At 50.0% G+C, this 20,835-nt stretch overlaps 1 protein-coding gene across 1 annotated transcript; it reads left to right on the top strand.

Annotated features, from left to right (window-relative positions):
• Positions 1-16,231: 16,231 nt before the first annotated feature.
• Positions 16,232-20,202, top strand: Tmem86a (transmembrane protein 86A). The gene is made up of 3 exons (XM_051174330.1): positions 16,232-16,314; positions 18,293-18,557; positions 18,870-20,202. Exons 1-3 carry the CDS (start codon positions 16,294-16,296, stop codon positions 19,304-19,306), a joined length of 723 nt encoding a protein of 240 aa, XP_051030287.1. The 5' UTR covers positions 16,232-16,293; the 3' UTR covers positions 19,307-20,202.
• The last annotated feature ends 633 nt before the right edge of the window (positions 20,203-20,835 follow it).

Here is a 20,835-nt window from a genome sequence, read left to right as displayed (position 1 = left end):
CCTGAGAGTGTGGCCATGAACTGGGTGCGAGCCTATTCCGGCGAAGGCTCTGGATCCCTTGGACTGGAGTTATGACCAGCTGTTTAGTGCTGGGGGGCAAAGCCTGGCCCTTTGCAAGAGCGAGTGCTCCTAAGTGCTGAGCCACCCTCCTAGCCCCTTCGTCTTGTTTTCTGAGAGTCTGCCACTGAGCCCCAGGGCATAATGGTTGGGGCAGGCTGGTCAGTCAGGGAGACCCAGGGGTCCACCTGTGTCTGTGTGTCCCGTGCTGAGATTGTGAGTGCAAGCCACACGGCATTCTATGTGTCTCCTGGGATGGCACAGAGTTCCTCATGCTTGTTCGGCAAGCGCTTTACCGACCGAGTGCTATCAACCCCAGCCCCAAACGCTTTAATAAAAGCAATTGCCTATGAAAATATTTATGAAATATTGAGCAGAGCTATTCAAGAGGCTGCGGCAGTAGAATCCCAAGTGTGAGGCCTGCTTGGGTTAGCATGGGGAGTTCAAAGCAACTGGGTGAGATCCTGTCTCAAAGCAAAAACAGAAAGGGACCGGAGCTGTAGCTGAGTGGTATGGAACACTTGGACAGCTCACACAGGTCCTGGGTTCGAACCCCAGTATTACACACTCAGAATTATGACCCAGGACTGTTAACATTCAATGACCTTAGAAACGGTTAAAGTCAAGTTGAACCACCATGGGGAAGTCCTTTGCCATTCTTCCTGAAAAACTTAGAGACTGCCTTAGCTACTGCAGCAAAATGCTGGACTGGACTGTGTGGCTTAAAGTTATTTTCTCCCAGCTTTGGAGGTTGAAAGCCTCACAGGCATGGCCAGCTTCAGGTGAGGGCCTCTGTCTGTCTGTCCGGGCCTTGCATTCTCTCGTATGTATGTATGTATGTATGTATATGTAGTGTGTGTGTGCATGTGTGTGTGTGTGTGCACACGTGTGCATGCACGAGCACTTTTGGATAGGTGCGTCGTGTAAGTGCAGTACTTGCAGAGGTTGGGAGAAGGTGTCTAGTTGAGTGTGTAGTGATATTTTGTTTGTAATCTAACAAATAAAAGCTTGCATGAAGATCAGGGTGCAGAGCTAAGCTACTAGTCACACACTGAGTTAAGAGCCAAGCCACTACTTAGCCACACACCGGAGCCACTAGATAGCCTTAGAGGCCAGGCAGTGGTGGCCACACCTTTAATTCCAACACTTGGGAGACAGAGGCAGATGCATCTCCTGAGTTCAAGGCCACTCCGGAATACATGAAAGTGAATCAGTCTAAAAGAGAAACAGAGCTCACGCCTTTAATCCCAGAACTAGAGAGGAATATAAATAAGGCAGGAGTTCCTGCAGTCAGGGGTTTGGTGGAGAGCATTGCAATCTGCAGTCACTCCGAGGTCAGGATCACCCCCCCCCTTTGGTCTTAGCCTTGGTAGAGATAAGGACTCTTTAGTGGTTGCTGCTTTGCTTTTCTGACCTTCAGCTTGAACCCTAGTATCGGTCACTGGGTTTTTATTATTCGTGTTACATAGTTCCAGGAGTAGAAGTTACAGGTAATGTGAACTGTCCAACATGGGTGCTGGGATGATCTGAGCCCCCGGGAGGGTGGTGTGTGCTCTTAACTGTTGAGCCATCTCCCAAGTTACAACTTAAACATGCTTAGCAGTAACCGACCTGTAAACACGCTAGGTTCTTTTCATTACTTGTCCAGGATGTCCTGCCAGCTGGCACCTTGTCTACGTCTACTGTTTTCTTTTTCACAGTTCCTCATGAGATGAGGGACTTTCTGAAAAAAGGTACATTAAAGAATTATTTGGCCTTTCCAACTCTCTGGTTCCTCATTTGAGACCGAGGGCAAGTCTCTTAGTTGGCTTCTGCAAGGGTTCACTTCCCCTTCTGTAAAATGAAAGTAATAATAGAATCTATGTCATAAAAGTATTGTGACAACTCACAGGGAAAATTTAAGCAAAGCGTATGATGTGCTGTCTGGCATATAACAAACAAACAAACAAAATATTTACTGTCATTGATACAGGAAGTAAAACTTGCAGGCAATCAGTTGAAAAGGAAATGGTACTTTTAAATGCTTAACAGGGCCGGAGAGGGTGACTATCTGTTAAAAACAGGTACCGTGAGCTTGGGACCCAGCACTTAAGCTTCTGACTCACAACCACCAGGGATCTGACATCCTCTTCTGGCTTCCAGTGGCCTCTTTGGGCATATGCACGAAAATGTGTATACTCACACATGTACACACATAAATTTAAAAGACATTATGCCTAAGTAAAGCTTTCAGACAGTCATTAATCACATGAATTAAGGTCCTTCAGCGCTGTCACGAAAGCATAAACTATTTTCGGAGAGTTATTGGGCAGTTTATCTGGAGAGTAATTTATGATTCACAAATGTAATGGATCCTTATTCATCTTACTTCCAAAGATCAGTACTAAGAAAACAATTAAAAAAAAAAAAACAAAACAAAACCCAGGCACCATGGCACATGCCTATAATCCCAGCACTGAGGGGAAGGAGGCAGGGGGATGGCAAATTTGAGGTTAACCTGGGGGGTTAAAAAGGAAAGGAGCAGCGAAAGCGATAAAGACAAGGACTCACGTGTTGTGGTATCTATTGTTGGCTTCTCGTAACAGGAACACAACCTGCACACCCACAACCATGGGTATATTAAATGGGCTGTCATAAATTTACATTTTAAAGCCCAATTATGTGTGTAAAGTCACCGGAAGAAATGTGCTAAAGCATTCCAGTGTGATTATCACTGGGCTTTTTATGGTGTCAGAGGTGGTCCCTGGTTATGCTTTTCTCTATTTTCCAAAGTTTCCATGCTAAGTGTGTTATATTCATACACAGAATCAGTAACAACAGAGAGAAAACTGCAGTAAGCTGTCGAAAAGGGTTTCCCAGAGCTACCACTGGTACAGCGGGGTGACATCCCTTCTACTCTTCTAGTCCTTTAAACATTTTATTAGCACGCGTTAACTATACAGGCTAGCAGGTTTCATTATGATATTTCCACACACACCTGTACTATGTTTTCTCATATTTCCCCTGTATAACTTTTCCTTGGCTGCCTCTCCCTCCCTCTTCCCAGCTAATCTTCCTTCTATTTTCATGCCTTTTATTCTTGTTTGGTGAACCAGTGTGTTCAATTGGGGTATCTTGTGGGATCGCGGGCAATTCAGCAGTGGCTACACCACTGAACATGTCTTTCCCTCCTCAGCAATCACTGATTGCCTATAAAGGGGTGAAGGAGTGGGCCTTGTGAGGCCCTCTCTGCTCAATGATGGAATACTGATGATCCCACTCTTCCACAGGTTATCACAGATGCTTAGAGTCCAGGAGCCCAAAGGCCACAACCACCCCTGAAAGAAAGACAGGCAATATTCTACAAGATTATGGCTCCAGTATCTTTACCGTTTTCCCTCAATATTTACAAAACTGTTAATCCAGTTAATCACTGCAGTAACCCTGCTTGCTGCAAAAACAGCTCCTCTGTAAAGCTACCAGCAGCGCGGATATTTAGAACATAGTCTGACACCCATAACATGTCCATTCGGCAAGAAGAAATAGCTATAGCTTCCCCCTATAGCCTGACTCACCAGCCAGAGACTTTCAGTCAGGTCACATTACTAGGTGTGAATGTTCTCCTTCGGATGGGGCTTCAAATCCAATTAGAAATCACTTGGTTACCCCAACAACAGTCATACCACTGTTGCACAAGTGGGCTTCCCTGGCTGTTCCCTATTTTTGCCAATTTGATCCACTGGTAAATAAGACTGTTGACGATTCTTCCTTAGCAGCCAGCACAATGCCTTCCAGCACAATAGAAGTCAGTCACAGGGCAGGAAGCTTCTAGCACAGTTCCAACTTGATGTCTCTGCAAAAGGGCCTCACCAGCCAGTTTTAGTTTCAGCAGCAGTGGCAACAGCTTATGTTTTTTGAGGGATTGATCCTCAGAGACTTCCCTGGACAACAACTTGTAATGAGGTAGCCCACTTTAGGAACCGGGATTTTCATTTAATAAACTTATGGCTTCTTGGAAGTAACTCTGTTCATTTATGCTAGGCACCTCAACTCAAATGCTCCATTTAAAAACTTTTAAATATTTTTGTTATTTATTTGTATATATATGTGCGTGTATGCCATAGGCATGTCCGGAGGTCAGAGAACAACTTGAGAAGGGTCAGTTTTCTCCACCATGTGGGTTCTGGGAATCGAATGCGTGTCATTAGGCTTGATGACAAGAGTTTTTACCCATGGAGTCATCTCTCCGAGAACTCCTCAGGTTTTTTTCCTTCTTCTTCAGGTTTAACTTTTATTTTGAATGTCATAGCTAAAATTTTAGCTTGTTTTTTTTTTTTTTTTTTTTTTTTTTTTTTTGATAGAGTTTGTTTCTCTGTCCTGGAACTCACTCTGTAGACCAGGCTGACCTTGAACTCACAGAGATCCTCCTGCCTCGGTCTGCTGAGTTCTGGGATTAAAGGTGTGTGCCACCTTGCCCAGCTTTATCTCCTTAGTTCTTATGTGGGTCCTTTGATTGGATCTAGGAACTCAACAAATACAAGAATCAATTTTATTTGTTTATTTTTTGAGACAGGGTCTCACTATGTAGTCCTGGGTGGCCTTGAACTCACTATGTAGACCAGGCTGGCCTAGAATTCACAGAGACCCTTCTGCCTTTGCCTCCTGAGTATTGGATTTTTCACTAGAGACAGGGTCTCACTAGGTAGCCCTGGCTGGCTTGGCACCACTACACCCGATTTTATTTTATTTTATTTGAGACAGGGTCTTAAGCTCAGGCTGGCTTAGAACTTGTAATGTATTTGATGGTAACTTTGAGCCCATGGCCCTTCTGCCTCTACTTTAAGTGGGTAACAGATAAGAGCCATCTTTCTTGATATCAGAGCTGATTAGCAAGAGAGATCTCCCCCAAAACACATTCCTGGTTGCTCATCTAATTCAGGATGATCTTGTTTCTAGAGACGTGTAACTCAGATTTCACTCCCTACTTGCTACACTAACTCTTGCTACCCCGTTCCTTTTTTCAGAAGCACAGATGCCAGAACTTTCTGATGTCCTTGTTTAACTGTTGTGGCTTCTTGGATCAAAGACTTTGAATTTGAAACAAGTTCAATATCATTTTTAAGGATTAATTACTTCGTGAGAGACAGAACAGGAAATGCCTCTCCTCATCTGAACCCTGTGGATATATTTTTCAACCACAAAACTTTAGATGTCAATTGAGACAATTCAAACCCATTTTTAAAAAAATAACATTTTTCAATAAATTTAAATTTGAAACAAGTTTGTTTTACATGTCAATCCCAGTTCCCTCATCCTCCCGTTCGCCCCTGTTTCCCCCTAACCCCCATCCCATCCCCTTTCTGCTCCCCAGGGAGGGTGAGGCCTTCCATGGGGAGTCTTCAAAGTCTGTCATATCATATGGAGCAGGGCCTAGGCCCTCCCCCATGTGTCTAGGCTGAGACAGTATCCCTCTATGTGGAATGGGCTCCCAAAGTCCGTTCATATACTAGGGATAAATACTGATCCACTACCAGAGGCCCCATAGATTGCCCAGTCCTCCTAACTGACACCACATTCAGGGAAGACCCAGTTTTCTGAATAACTAACAATGCTGGTGGGAAAGTGAGCATGTGCAGAGCTTGACCCGCACACCTGATCGCATTCTATGCTGGAGCACAGACAGTTTGCACGCGTACACACAGCAGCCAGTTCGTTTCTGTTTCTGCATCATGTGTCAACTGGGAGTCTTTTTCCTTCCAGGGAGACTCAGGCTCTGTTAACGATGGAGGTTCCTCCAAGGCCCTGCCTAACTGTCCTTTCAGAGTGGTGCTGGCATTTTCTGGAAAGTCAACAGCCTGATTGCTCAGAATGGTCTTCATTCCCAAAGCAGATGCAGCAAAGAGTTTTTAAATTTACATTAGTGCATGTATTTGTGTGTGTGTGTGTGTGTGTGTGTGTGTGTGTGTGTGTGTGTGTGTGTGTAAGCCTGGGTGGAAGGCAGAAGGGGGCTTAGAGTTACAGGTGGTTGTGAGCTACCTGGCTGGGAAATGAACTCAAGTCTTCTGGAAGAGCAGCAAGTGCTCTTAAGCGCTCATCTCTCCAGCAATTTTTTAAAAATTTTATTTTTCCTAAAGACAAGGTTTTACTATGTAGCCCTGGCTGGCCTGGTACTATGTAGATCAGATTAGCCCTGAACTCTGGGATTAAAAGTATGCACACACACATACACACACACACACACACACACACACACACACACACACACACCACCAAAAACAAAAAAACAAAAAACAAACAAAAAACCCAGAGAGAGAAAAAAAGTTAATTAAAAATTAATTTTACAAGTATATGGAGATTTTTACCACAGTGAAGCCTGAGGAAATGGCCAAGGATGATGCCCTTATACCTTTAAAACAAAGAATTATGCTGGGTGATGGTGGCACACGCCTTTAATCCTAGCACTCTGGAGGCAGAGGCAGATGGATCTCTGTGAGTTCGAGGCCAGCCTGGTCTACAGAGTGAGTGCCAGGACAGCCAGGACCACACACAGAGTAACACTGTGTGGAAAAACCAAACACCGAAGAAAGAGCTGTAAATTAGTGAAGGAATGAAAGGACAAAAGGATATCTGGACTTGGGTAGCAGATTCTGGGGCTGTTTCCAGAATTCACACAGGACAAGAGGTTGATAAAGCTGGTGGGAAATCAGGGTAATCTCAAAGCACTTGTTTACTCAGTTACTAGACTCTGATGGCCAAAGGCATTTTCCATCTTGGAATGAGAAGGACCTTCCTCTCAAAAGACTCTCTATGGCTTGCAGCACGTAGGAAAAGACAGGGCAAAAGGCCCTGTAGCTAGAATTTCTAATTGATCTCAGCTGGAAACAATCAAGATACCCATTTGTGCATTTTTGGAGACGCCTTTAACCTCACGTCCTGGATCGTTTTTATGTCAACTTGATGTAGATGTAGAGTCATCTGAAAGGAGGGAGCCTGAGTTGAGGAGATGCCTCCGTAAGTTCTGGCTGCAGGTAGGGCATTTTCTCAGTTAGTGATTGATGGGGGAGAGCTGATCCCATGGTGGGTGGGGCCACCCCTGCGCTGGTAGTTCTGGATTCTATCAGAAAGCAGCCGAGCCATGGTCGTCGGCAAGCCAGTAAGAAGCCCCCCTCCATGGCCTCTGCACCAGCTCCTGCCTCCAGCTTCCCACATGTTGAGCTCCTGTCCTGACTTCCTTTGATGATGAACAGTGCTGTGGAAGTGTAACAAGCCCTTTCCTCCTCAGGCCACTTTTGGACATGGCCTTGCATCACAGCAATGAAAAATCTAACTGTCAGGGGAAGGAACTACTTTAAACATCTTTGGAATTGATCCACAACCTACTAACATTATTCCCAATGGGTCTTCTCCAGCAACAGCTTCTTTCCTCTTCCTTTCAAGACATGGCTTCTCCGTGTAGCTTTGTAGAACAGGCTGGCCTTGAACTCACAGAGATCCACTTGTCTCCGCCTCCCCAGTGCCGGGACTAAAGGCGTGCGCCACCACCAGGACTTCGCTATCCCACAGACCATTCCAACTCTGTATCTGAGTAGATCTGCTGCAATCCAATCCACAGACCTCTGCCTGCTACCTCTTCCGTCCTGATTCCCTAAGATGCAGACATAGCTTGTCATTCTGCCACACCTTTAATTGTCAGCACACATCTACAGCTTTAAATTGTCAGAGACATTTCACCTAGGGAGCCTTTCCTCATACCTGCCCTTGGCAAGCATCTTTTTTTTTTTTTTTAAAGGAAGTTTATTATTTGAAAATTCCGTGCAATGAATTTTGATCACATTCGCTCCCACTCCTTCCCCTAACCCCTCCCAGATCCGTTCTCCACCTCTCTATTTCCTCATGTTCATTACTTTTTTTTTTTTTTTAAAAAAAAAAATAAGCCATTGACTCCAATTTGTGCTGCCTGAGTGTGGGGCCATCCACTGGAGCCACGCTCTTAAAGAAGACTGATGCTTCCCGCTCCAAGCCATCCACTGTCCATAGTTCCCCAGTCAGAGGTAGAGGTTCATGAACTCCGTCTTTACCCATGCTAGAATGTTTACTGGTTTGATCTTGTGCAGGTCTTGAGCCGGCAATCATAGCCCCTGTGAGCTGACCCTTTCTTTGTTTTTGTTGTGTGTTTGTTTCTTTCTTTCTTCAAGACAGGGTTTCTCTGTGGCTTTGGAGCCTGTCCTGGAACTAGCTCTTGCAGACCAGGCTGGTCTCGAACTCACAGAGATTCACCTGCCTCTGCCTCCCGAGTGCTGGGTCTAAAGGCGTGCGCCACCAACGCCCAGTGAGCTGACCCTCTCTTTTGCTTGCATTTTATCTATAGATTTATGTCTGTTGCCCCTTCTTGAAGGCGTGTTTTGGGAGGTGTTTAACCAGGGCTCACTGTATGCCAGGCCCTGTGTGAGGCAAGAGTCTCTTTCCGAGCTCATTGCCTTTGCCTGCTTGCCGGATGAACAGCTCAGTGAGTTACCTGCCACGGAGCACCTCAACCTGCCTGTGCACGTGAATAACTCGAGGGGACTTGTTAAAATGCAGCTGTCACAGCTCCACCCTGAAGCCCTTGAATCAGAAGCCTGTGACAAAAATGTGGGTAACCCACGCACTTAACGAGCTTCCTGCTGCTTCTGATGTGTCCCAGTTAGTGAGTGTTGAGAAGTTCTACCTGCTCTTCAGAAGAGACCATCCTCATGGCATTCCAGGCAGACAGAGGCCCGCCCTGAACTTCAGCTCCCCGAAAAGACGGGAAGCACACACCATAAAATACCGAGTTCAAGGGATTTCACATTTCTATGCCTTACGTACTGCTTTCACTTAGTTCCTATAAGAGCTGTGCAAGGAAACTATTTGCTTCCCCGTTTCAAAGGAAACTGGGGACAGAGTTAGTCACTTGTCCAGGGGGATGGGCTGGTGCTGGAAATCCAACCAGGGACTTCTGGCCTCAGATGCAGTTCTTACACCTGTCATAACCGATGCCTCTCTCTGTCCCTCCCTCTCTCCCTCCCTCCCTCTCTCTCTGAGACAAGGTTTCTCTGTGGCTTTGGAGCCTGTCCTGGAACTCGCTCTGTAGACCAGGCTGGTCTCGAACTCACACCACCGGGCAACTAATGCCAGAGCATACCGACACTGGTCTTGGTGGGGTTTCAACAGGGCCTAGGAAAAATGGGAGAAGATGAGACAGATGCTATTCTTTCTCATCACCGTGACTCAGAAAATTGAGGACGCCAAGGACTTTCTGCCGATGGCCAGGAAGAAGGTTGTCCAATCAGTTAACACCAAGGACAAGGGGAGCGTGAGGGTCAAAGTTGAGTGCACCCCAAACCTTTGTGCTCTGGTTACAATACACAAGGAGCTCTGTAGCAGTCCTTCTGGCCCTGAAGGAGCGGAAACGAACCCGCCCTCCTTATTTGAGATGCATTAAAACCCCCTGAAAAGTCAAAAGAAAGGAGAGGAGGGGAGGATTAAACACAGCTTCCAAAACAAGCTTCATTGTGAAGCTTACCAGAGGGGTGTGAGCGTTAACACTTCAGTTCTGGAAGACAGGGGGATGGGGAGACAGGGCCGCTCCATTGCCTGCCGCCCTCTTCTCCCCAGTTAGAGGAAAGAAAGAGGCTCACGGTCAGAACCCCAGCACTTCCTCGGCTGGAGTTTCAATCCCATCATAACGTGCTTCTGGGCCCGTACTGCTCCGGATGGGAGACAGGAAGCTGGGCTGCAATAGGAAAGGGTTTGGGGAGGGCTGGGATCACATAAATAACTCCCTGACCTTTGCACAGCGTTGCCCCTCCCCCAGCCTCACCGCCCCTGTCCTGGCCAGATCTGAGGAGAGGGAAGTTAGTGTGTCAGCCTCCCCAGCTGGGCCCCCTGATCGCAGGGGAGCTCTGTAGTGTTTGTGTCTGCATCCAGATGCAGCCTGCCCTGGTTCAGTGAGTGCCCTCTGTGCAGGGGAGAGCATCTGGGCAGTCTGTCCTTCCCTGTCATCCTGAGACCAGCCCTCAGAGGCTGACAGCCAGGAGACAATTAAAATTCAGACTCTAGGAGCTCAATGTGTTTCCCCCTAAGGTCGCCGCCTTCTTACTCACCTCTTAAGACACTTCTAGCACTGGATAAGGGACAACCCCAAACGGAGCCCCGAACACTGTAGCCTCTAACAGGGTGTATGGGATTGAGATGGCTGGGATGACAAACACACCTGGGGGCTGCTGAGATGGCTCAGGGGGTAAAGCTGCTTGCTGCCAAGCCTGAAGACCTGGGTTCAAAGCCCAGGGTTTACATGATGAAAGCACAGAGCAAGGGAGGAAAGAATAGACTTCTAGAACTTGTCTTCTAACCTCTACACGTGTGTTATGGCACTGACACACACACACACACACACACACAAAGATTTCGGAGAACTGGAATTCTGGAAGTTTAGGTGCTGTTGGTCATCTAACTCCACATATTCTTCAGGAAGGGAGGGATTCCCTCCCGGGGATCCCTGGTACTGAACATTCCCAGAAGCTCCTTTGGTTGGCAAATTTTAGCTATGAAAGTCCACTTGGACCTTATGGTCCAACGATGCCCTCGTCGATGAACAAAAGAGAGTGAGCTCCTTCTGGCAGCAGGATTTGGAGCGCACATTAACAAACCTTTCAAACCATTCCTGCCAGGCTGGCATTATTTAGAAAAAGAGAGGCCAAAGGACTTGACAAGGACACACAGACCATGAAGAGCCTGGACTTAAGCCACCCCAAACCCAGAGTGTAATCCCAGAGCCCAGAACATCTTTATTGAGACCACCTCTGGTCCCACGTATTAAATCTAACAGTATCAAAACTCAGCCCTCAACGAGGGGTTCAGAAAGAAATTCTGCGAAGTTCTTTGATCCTGAACCATGAATGACATTGTCATCTCCTGGGCTCACCTCCCTGCCTCCATGATGCTGGTATACTGGAATCGATGTTCTTGGATGATTCGGCATTCCTAGGTGGGCTCCTGGAAGCAAAGCAGAGAGGGGTGTGTGTGTGTGTGTGTGTGTGTGTGTGTGTGTGTGTGTGTACACATGTATTTGTGCATGCAGACCTTGGGGCATGGAACATAGGAATGGGGATGGGTTGTGGTTCACATCTTTGAAGCTTCTGCCACACCACAGAGGAGAAGCAGAGCCTTTTCTGGATGGAGTTAACTAAATCACAAACCCATGTTATCTCCGGGTGGCACATCTGCTGGGTGCCTCTCTCCTCCCTTGTGAATACACTTGCATCTGCGTATATCGGAGCTTACCTGGGTTTGTCTCTTTACAGGTTTTTCCTTTGTATACCCTTCCCCCTAAATGCCACTGTCCCTCAGAGCATGGCTTGGTAGTTCTTGTCTGCTCTATCAAGACCCTTCACCGGCTAGTCACATCCATACAGCAGTCAGTATGACTATTATTTACCCAGCTGATCTTACTCAAAAGCCCAGGAAACAACTGGCTGTGACTCAAAAGTCTATACTCAGTCTGGACTTCTGGTCTGAGCTCTCGATTGGTATCTAGTGCCTCCTAAACTCCCCCATTTGGCTGACACACATTCATCTCTCTTAAAAAAACAAACAAGCAAGCAAACAAACAAACAAACAAAAAACCCTTATCACTTGGGCCAGGTTTGATGGTACATGCCTTTAACCCCAGTACTAGGGAAGTAGAGGCAGGTGGATCTTTGGAAACCAGTCTAGTCTATATAGTTACATAGTCTATATAGTTCCTGGCCAGCTTAAGTTACATAGTAAGGCCCTGTCTCAAAAACAAACAATCAAACAACCCAAACCCTTATCAACCTACTCTCCCCTATGTTTAACACAATTCCATGCTGCACCCTGTGACAGACAGATCTGTAGGTTAAGTGGGAGTGTAATAGGAAAGTTCCATTTTTTTTTTTTTTTTTTTTTTTTTGTTTTTCTTTCTGTAGCCTGCCTGGGTTGTTCTGGAAACTCACTCTGTAGACCAGGCAGGCCTTGAACTCATGGAGACCTGCCTGTCTCTACCTCCTGAGTGTTGGGATCAAAGGTGTACACCACCGCCACTCACCGACTGGAGGGAAGATTCGTAAAGCTGATTGGTTGGGTGTGCTCTAGGGACTCTGGACCAGACCTAGAGAGATAGAACCAAGCAGAGATTCAGTGTGTCTCTCACGCTTTCCTGTATACATCTGACTCCACCTTCTCGAGAGTCCTACACACTGGGGTTTGCTCAGTGCGGGCTACCTTATTCTTCCCTACTGTGACAGGTACAATGAATTAATGACTCCGATGTCTTCCGTATGTCACTTGTGACATCCATCCCTACTTCAATTATTACTGTCATGCTTTTCTGGAGGCTGTGCTGACCATACTGGTCTTGGCTTTGTGGGCTCACGCACCCTGCCTCCCACATCAGCCTCCTGAGCATCTGGGACTACAGGTATGTGATGCCACACCCAGCTTCACACCTCAATTACTTCAGTTGCTACACCACCTGCTTGTTTACTTGCCCGCTTGCAGCCAACTGTGAACTCCGTGAGCTCAGAGGCTGCTTTTGACCCGATATTTAACAACTCTGACATTTGACATGAGAACTGGCTCATATGCAGGCACACTTTATGTGCCTTTTGGTGCAGTGAATCAGTGAATGGGTTCACCCTCTTACAGACCGGCAAGCACAGAGAAAACAAAGGGTCTGCGTGAGAAGGACCAGATGACAAGTCATTGTGGGTACAGAAAAGAAGGAGCGACCATTTTCATCAAGTCCTACTCTACCCCTTGCTACCTAGAATATAAAATCAAGAAAGCCCAAAACAACCCTCCCAAACAACCCAAGAGAAAATTTAAAAAATCGAATCAAAATGTATTGCCCATTCAAATAAAATTAGGATAAGTTCTTCCTTGAGGGAAAGCAAAAATTTTAGTGTCCATGTCAGTGAAGGCTCAACATCTAGACTACTTAACTGAAGAGAATCATTTACAACCTGCAGAGGCGTGGGCAGATTAGCCAAACTGTTGCTAATTCCTGGTTCCCTTCTCCCCCTTGGAGTTATGGAATCTACAATAAAATTGACTGCTCACTGAGAAGGGAAGGGCATTTTTATTCTCGGCCAAAAATAGTAATGGAAGATAAATTTGCTAAGTAGCTGCTCCAACGGCTAGGGTCAGAAAGTTATAGCCGCCGGGTGAAAGAAACATGGGAGGATTAAGTTAACAGACAGAAAGGGTCCTGCCTTTGGTGGATAGCTGTTTTCCAGGAATTCAGATGCCCCTACTTTTACGACTTCTATGTTTCTTCCTGTCACCTGTCACGGTGCTGAGAGGTGTCATTTAGCACGAAGTCACAGAACATGAAGGAAGTTAGAAGTCATAGGGAGTTCACTCTAGTACATATCTTAGATCGGACCAGTTTTAGTCCCGCCTAAAGAGGGACTTCTGACTATCAGGCATCCTGTCTTCGAAGATAAGATTAGGGCAGGGCAGAAAGTCACTTAGTTCAAGCAGGCAGAGTAAGATGAGGGTTAGGTAACAAAAGCAGTCGTTGGTCCAGAGGCACACTGCCAAAGCCTGAGGTTTGAGGAAGAGAGCCCGAGTTAGCCAGGGGGAGCACAGCTTCCAGAAATGCCGGATTCTCAGCCTGGTCAAGTGGACCTTGTCCATGTTTTCCTCTCACTCTGACTGGCCTCTGACTCTCCGATGATCTCAATTGGAAGCGGTGTTCCTGGTGAGCACTGTACTTAAGTCTAAGGCTCGCACTCCCAGGGCAGAGAGAAGGACCAAGCAAGAATGGATCTGGGAAGCAGATCTCCCTCCGTGAGTTCAAGTCCAGCCTGGTCTACATAGAGTTCCTGGTCTGCCAGTTAGACAGCAAGAAACGGATTTGAAAGGTTGGACAGACTGAGAAGTAGCACAGAGGAGAGATGCCATGGCTCTGTGGGCTTCTTATGAACTCACTTTGCCCACTGGCAGTCATATCTTGTGAGTGACATTTCTAGACCTTATGTTTTTCTGTATATTTAAGTATTTGAAGCTTATCAAAATTGGCGAATTAGGGCTAAGGCAGGGAAGGGACACTTTTTTTTTTTTAGAAGACTTCTCAAGTAATTCTGGTTGGCCCAGGTTTTGAAACCACTAATAAAGTTTACGTTCTCTGGACCTGGAGGGATGGCTCAGTGGGTAAAGGCACATAGTGCTCTTGCAGAGGACCTGAGTTCTGTTCCCAGCCTCCATTTCAGGCAACGCGCACACACACAGATGCCTGCAGTACCCACCTCCAGGGAGTCCCGACCTCAATTCCATTCCCCCCATTCCCCAGAGAAACCCTTTTAAAATTCTCATTTCATGTTTTATAATTAGGAAAACTGGGGTCCAGAGAAATAAAAGTGCCCTGACCTGACAACTCCTCCTTCAGGGGACGGCAATGCGTGCTGTAATTTTATAACCTGTTGATGGGGAACGGAGGCTCCAGAGACAGAGTGTGGCATGTGAGTGAGTGAACCCCAGGAAAGGAGGGATCACATCCACGTTGCTCTCAGTTGGGTGTTCTTTCCCAGCAACACATTCGGCAAAGGTGATTAAGACAAAGCTTGGGGACAGCTGACCTCATTTCTCACCCTGATGAGGTAGGTGGTCTTCTCAAAGCTTCTGACTGACTGGAAAAACAAAACAAACAAAACACCAGACCATGAATTTGCCTGGAGAGGAGGTGAGCTACATCCCTTCCCCCAAACCTTGACTTTCACCCTGACTGAACCCTCTTTGGAATTTCAGGTTGTCAATACTGTCACTAGGAGAGGGCTGCTCTTCTCTGAGGGGGCTTGGGGATAGCTGGGGCAGGGCTGGAGGGAAAAAATGAGGGGAATGATGGTGGGGAGGGCTCACTGGAGAGTTCAGCGTGTCTTTTCCAGGCCAGCACAGGGCTGGGCTCCAGCACAGGGCCTGATAGTCCCATCTCAGGAAACAGTCAGTGTTCCTCCCCTTCCCAACAGCTGATGCCACAGCTAAAGGCTCTGCTTGTATCACAGACCACATACCTATCCTGTGGAATTTGGAAAACTCCATTTCCATGAAGTCTGCTAGATAACTTGTATTTCCAGAAACCAGCAACCTTTCCCGTCCCTGATCCTATACAACAGGTCTGGATTGGGCAGAACCTTAGATAGAGGTCCCTATTCATTTTACAGATGAGGAAATCCAGGCTAGAGAGGGCAAAGGCCATGGGCGCTCGCTCTAGCATGGCAGTCCATTTGACTCCCTGCCAATCCAACCAGTTTTGAACACATACTTCTAAACACGCTCCAGCCCACCAGCATTATAACCATTTACATTGGACCTGTGGCAGTCAGTGCACATTCCTCTGGGTCCTCAAGCACGCTCGGGTTTGCCTGCCAATTCTGCTTTGCTCTTGTCTATGCGTCACTGTTGTTCCAGCTGTGAGGGGTGTGTGACTAAGGCGACCTAGTACCTGTAATTTGTTTACCTGTTGCCGTTATGGGGTCCACACAGGCTGCTGCTTGTTTTTTACCCGCGGGTTTCGTAGTACGTTAAAGTCTAATGATCAACCCACAGGTTCCGTCCGTAGCTATAATTGCTCAGCGCGTAAGTGTCCACGCGCGCTTCTTTTAACCGCGATTCTGTATAGTTTATGTACACTGTGTGCCGGGATACGCGTCTCTTCCCGTGCTGAAGGCTGAGTGTCTGCTGACCCTCCCGCTCCCGCTGGGACAAGTGACTCCACGGTTAAAACCATGCATGCCTTGCTGGAAGCGGCGTCCGCTTAGGCTGCATGCTTAAATCAGGCTGGCCAGGACCTGTCTTGTGCTTCTCGTCCTGCGGTTAAGAGACGATGCATCCCGCGGTGCTCCCAGGGCAGCGATGTGCTCGCCCCCCCCCCCCCCGGGGCCACGCGGGCTCCTCAGCCTCGCTCCGGGGGTCGCGGTCACATTCCGGGATGCCCTGCCACGCCTCCCGAAGGAGAGGGGCGTGGCCTCGAGTCCCCGCCCCTGCACGAGGGGTGGGCGGGAAGCCGGACCGCCCACCAGACGGGCTCCAGCCCGCTCATTGGCTGGCTCGGCGGTGACGTCACGGGGTTCACGGACAGTCCTCGCGGCGCCCCGGCGCGCGGGAGGGGATCGTACTTCACCCCGGCTTTGTCTGTGCCGTCGTCTGCTCACCTGGCCCTGGGTGCGTCCTGGCGGTGCAGCCCGGAGCGGGTGCCCAGCAGCAGCCGCCGCAGCCATGGTGTCCCCGGTCACTGTGGTGAGTGCGCGAGCGCGCGAGCCGCGGCCGGAGCTCCCCGGGCCTGGGACGAGGCTGGCGGCAGCTGCAAGCCGGGCCGCCCGGGGGAGCGGAGGAAGCTGGTGCACCATCGCCCCTGCACCCCCGCCGCCAGGGAAGCGGCGGCTGTCACGGCCTCCTGCTCCTCACTCACGCAGCAGCAGCACCCCCTCCTCCTCCTCCTCCGCCGCCCGCTCGCCGGCGGGAGGGAGGAAAACATTGTGCACGTGACTCGGAAGCGTGACTGGTGTTGATCCATCCGTGTGTGCATGTGTGCGTGCGTGTGTGCGCGCGCGCGTGTGCATGCGTGTGCATGTGCGTGCGTGTGTGGCGGGCGGGGAGGGGTCGACCTCTTGGGAATCCTGCCCCAGGTTGGTTCCACCGTCCTCTCGCAGGCGCAGGGGGTGACGCCTCAGTCTGAGGCTAGGTGACGGTGGGCTGCTCTCCTCTCGTCTTGACCTCCCTTTTCAGACTTTTTTTAATCAGCCCCAACCTCTTTCTTCGGCTTGCCTCCGCACTCTGTCATGATTTCACCACCTACTGCCAGTTTCTTCTAGAAGACATGGGCTTGGGTGAGGAGGGGCGAGCGAAGTTGGTGTTCCCGAGGGCTGACAGGTGGAGATGGGCGTCCTCTGGGGGTCTGCTCCCTACCTTGACCATGCCCTCAGGCTGGGTACCCCTGGTAAGGGAGTTTGCGTGGGAAGGGGGTGTCTGGGGTGCTTTCTTCTCTCACCTCTGGCAGAACAAGAGCAGGGTTACTCCCAGGACCCGATGCGTGTCTCTTCTGTACCCTTCCCCAGGTAGCTCCAGGTACCTGGTAGCCTGGGAATCTGAGTGTGTCCTGTGGGAATAGCTTGCTCACCCAGCCTGAGCACTTTAGGTGAAGTCTGGGGACTATTGGGAACCCCAGCTGCTCCAGCTCACCCTCAGAAACCCTGAACTAGCAACCCAAGGGGAGGAGCTTCGGGAGGACCATCGGACATCTGCAGCCTCTCCTCCCCCAGCTCGGACAGACGGTGCCTGCAGTGGCCTTGAGTAAAACCTTTCTTTAGCTGCCCTCCCCCTAATCCAGCTGAGACCCAGTCAGCTGCGCCAACTTCCCCCATCTCCTCCCGCCTGTCTGCTGGCCCCAGATCAGAAGCCGGGACAAGAAGCCCTCCCCACCCCCCTTCCTGTCTCTGGCGCCTCAAGTTGCTCTTGTTCTCTGGGAAAAGAAATGGCTAACATCCTCCCCTAGCCCTGGGAACCTTTGGTGCCTCAAGCGCTGTGTATTGCTCCCAACACGAATCCACATCCCTTCCCAGCATCCCTAGCATCTCTTGTCCACGATGCCACCCCATGCACCGTTAGTCTAACACAGGTGGAGTGGAGGCTGAGGCAGGGCTGGGCAGGACAGAAAGCCCCGTGGGGTGGGCATACTGTCACTTGCCTACGCTCCTGGCAGCCAGGGCTCCAAGCTTGAGTCCTGGCTCTAAAGCTGGGATGGTGAGTTGGTCAGTCATTGTGTTTTTTGTGGCTTCCCTCCGATATCACTCCAATGCCACGCAGCTGGGAGCTGATGCTGCCTGGAAGAGGGGCTGAGGGACCCCTCTAGGAGGAGAGGGAGGAAGCCAGAAGGGAAGGCACTAGGTTGCAGAAGGGAATATCCTCATCTTCACGTTGGTCCAGTGAATGAGTCCTCTGGCCCAGTCCCAGGGCCAAGAGTGGATGAGACTGTCAGGAAAGCCCTTGCCTTTCCTGGTAAATTGAGCCTTGGGGTGACAGTGGCTTCACCCAGACTTCTGCTGGCTGACTGGTGTTGGACAGGCTAGGTTTCCCTGTCCGTCCTCCCTGTTCTGAGCGGTGTAGGACTTGTGTATGCCCTGGAGCCTTGGGGAAAGGTGCTGGATTTTGCATTTCACCCTGGGCGTCTGCCCCTGCCCCCCACCTCTGAATGCTGCCTTTGTCTTGTCTCTTCCAGGTGAAGAGTGAGGGACCCAAACTGGTACCCTTCTTTAAGGCCACCTGCGTGTATTTTGTGCTCTGGCTGCCCTCATCCAGCCCATCGTGGGTCAGTGCCCTTGTCAAGTGCCTGCCCATCTTCTGCCTCTGGCTTTTCCTTCTGGCCCATGGCATCAGGTTCCTGCTGGCCCACCCCAGTGCCTCCCTCATCTTCGTGGGGCTCATCTTCTCTGCTGTGGGCGACGCCTTCCTCATCTGGCAGGACCACGGCTACTTTGAGTACGGTCAGTAGTTATAGGAGTTGCCTGGGGCTGCAGGAAAGAGGGTCCTGGAGTGGGGGTGGGGGAAGGCTTTGGAAGAGGGGATAGGGAGCTGGAGGGTTTTTGAGGCTGGGGTCTTTGGTCTTCTGTTGGAGGAGAACCAGGTCTCTACACGGGAGTATGCGAGAGGGTGAGTTTAAAACTATAGATCTTCCTACCCCTCTTAGTCCCAGAGCGAAGCTGCTGGGTTATTCCTAGTCCCGTTCTCTCGCACACACTAGTACTCATTAGTCGCCAAGCCTGCCTTTAGCATCCTTTATGCCCTCTGGCTTCCAGGTCTCCTGATGTTTGCCGTGACGCACATACTCTATGCCTCGGCCTTTGGCATGCGGCCACTGGCTCTCCGGACAGGTCTGGTGATTGGAGTGCTGTCAGGCCTGTGCTATGCTCTGCTCTACCCAGGGCTGTCAGGTGCCTTCACCTACTTGGTAGGAATCTATGTGGCCCTTATCAGCTTCATGGGCTGGAGAGCTATGGCAGGGTTGCGGCTGGTCGGGGCAGCCTGGCGATGGACGGAGCTGGCGGCTGGCAGCGGTGCGGTGCTTTTCATCGTCTCGGACCTGACCATCGCTCTCAACAAGTTCTGCTTCCCTGTGCCCTACTCTCGGGCGATCATTATGTCCACGTACTATGCTGCTCAGATGCTCATTGCCCTGTCAGCTGTGGAGAGCCGAGAGCCAGCAGAGGACTATAGACTGAGCAAGGCCAACTGACGGGACTGGAGTCTGCTCACCTTTCTCCCGGGGGAGGCTGGGGCCCAAACTTTGGGAGTGTGCAGGAGCTGGATAAGCAGGCACCTCCTGGGAGGTGGCGGGCTTGACTGGGTAAGCAGGAGGCGCTCCCAGGAAAGCTGGTAGTCCAGGATGATGCTGAGAGCTCAGAGAGGCTGCCTCATATTCCTCGCCTAAGTCAAAGTGGACCTCTGGCGCTCCATCAGGATGGTCGAAGGCCTCCTGGAAGGTGATGGTGCTTTTTGACCCCATCTTTTTTTTTTGCTAGCTGGAAGAGCGAGGCTATCTCTTATGCCTAGGACCAATGGCAACAGCAGGCTTACCCTTTCCCACTTTTTCCTCTTTCAAGATGATCCAGGACTTGAGGCTCCTTCCCCGGGTTCCCCGATGGGAAGATTGGCTGAAGGTGGGGTCTTGTTTTCCTTTGGCTAGCCTTGTTACTTCCACTGTCTCAGCCTTCAAGTGGTGAACGTCGGAGAAACAGTAGAGGGAACTTCCTCAGTCTGGAAACTCAAAGGTGCCAAGGTTTCAGAATGGTCCTGTTTCACGGGCCATCCCAAAGTTCAGGCTTCAACCGTCACCCTCAGACTCTGTCCCCAGGGCTGAGGTGAAGGCTGCCAAAGGAAGGGGCCGGCCTTCAGCTATGTGTCTTTGTCCTGCGGTCTGTAAAAGATTTAAAAGGGTGGGCCTCAGAGAGCTCCTGACGGGTGCTTAACCTAGCTCAGACCTGGGGCCTGTCCCCCAGCACATCAACAACAGTGCTTTCTCCCTGCCCTGAATGACACTTTGGGGTCTTAAGACCTAATGCACAGTCAATGCAATGGGGGTAAGGATGGGGTAACTCCACCCTCTACTGCCCACGTGAAAAATAAAGAAAGATAAAACCCCAAGGGCCATTGGCTGCCTAACTTGTCGGCCTGTGTGGAGTGTGCCTGTCCTGGGTAGGGGGTACAGGGTTGGTGCCAGGAGCCTTGGCCGTCCTCACAGCCTGGGTCACGGTTGTCTTGGCTCGGGCACCTTGGCTAGCTGGCTCCCTGGCTGTGCTGACACAGTACTTGTTTCAGTGGGTGTCCCTTCTGTGGTCTTGTGAGCGCGTGTGTGTGCGTGTGCGTGCGTGTATGCGTGCGTGTGAGCGCGTGTGCGTGCATGTGTGTGCGTGTGTGCTTGTGTGTGTGCGTGTGTGACCTGTGTACGTGTGTATATGTGCGTGCGAGTGTGTGTGTGCCTGCGTGTGTGTGCCTGCGTGTGTGTGCGTGCGTGTGAGCGCTTGTGCGCATGTGTGCTTGTGTGCGTGTGTGACCTGTGTACGTGTGTGTGCATATGTGCGTGCGTGTGCGCGAGTGTGTGTACGCGTGCGTGTGCGCGCGTGCATGTGTGCTGCGTGTGAGCGCGTGTACGTGTGTGTGCGTGCGTGCGTGTGAGCGCGTGCGTGTGCGTGAACGTGTGAAGGGGGTGGGGTTGGGCAGCGTCTTGCCGTTGTTTGCATCTGTCTTTGACACGGTGCCCTGTGT

The sequence above is a fragment of the Phodopus roborovskii genome, unplaced genomic scaffold, assembly GCF_943737965.1.
Source record: "Phodopus roborovskii unplaced genomic scaffold, PHOROB, whole genome shotgun sequence".
Lineage (NCBI taxonomy): Eukaryota > Metazoa > Chordata > Mammalia > Rodentia > Cricetidae > Phodopus > Phodopus roborovskii.
This window is presented reverse-complemented; position numbering and strand designations above follow the sequence as displayed.

What these genes read in the sequence shown, in the direction of transcription:
- Tmem86a (XM_051174330.1), top strand. Translation starts at nt 16,294, where the DNA reads ATGGTGTCCCCGGTCACTGTG. An exon ending in TGGTGTCCCCGGTCACTGTG is followed by an intron (nt 16,315 to 18,292) that starts GTGAGTGCGCGA and finishes TGTCTCTTCCAG; the next exon opens with GTGAAGAGTGAGGGACCCAA. An exon ending in CCACGGCTACTTTGAGTACG is followed by an intron (nt 18,558 to 18,869) that starts GTCAGTAGTTAT and finishes TCTGGCTTCCAG; the next exon opens with GTCTCCTGATGTTTGCCGTG.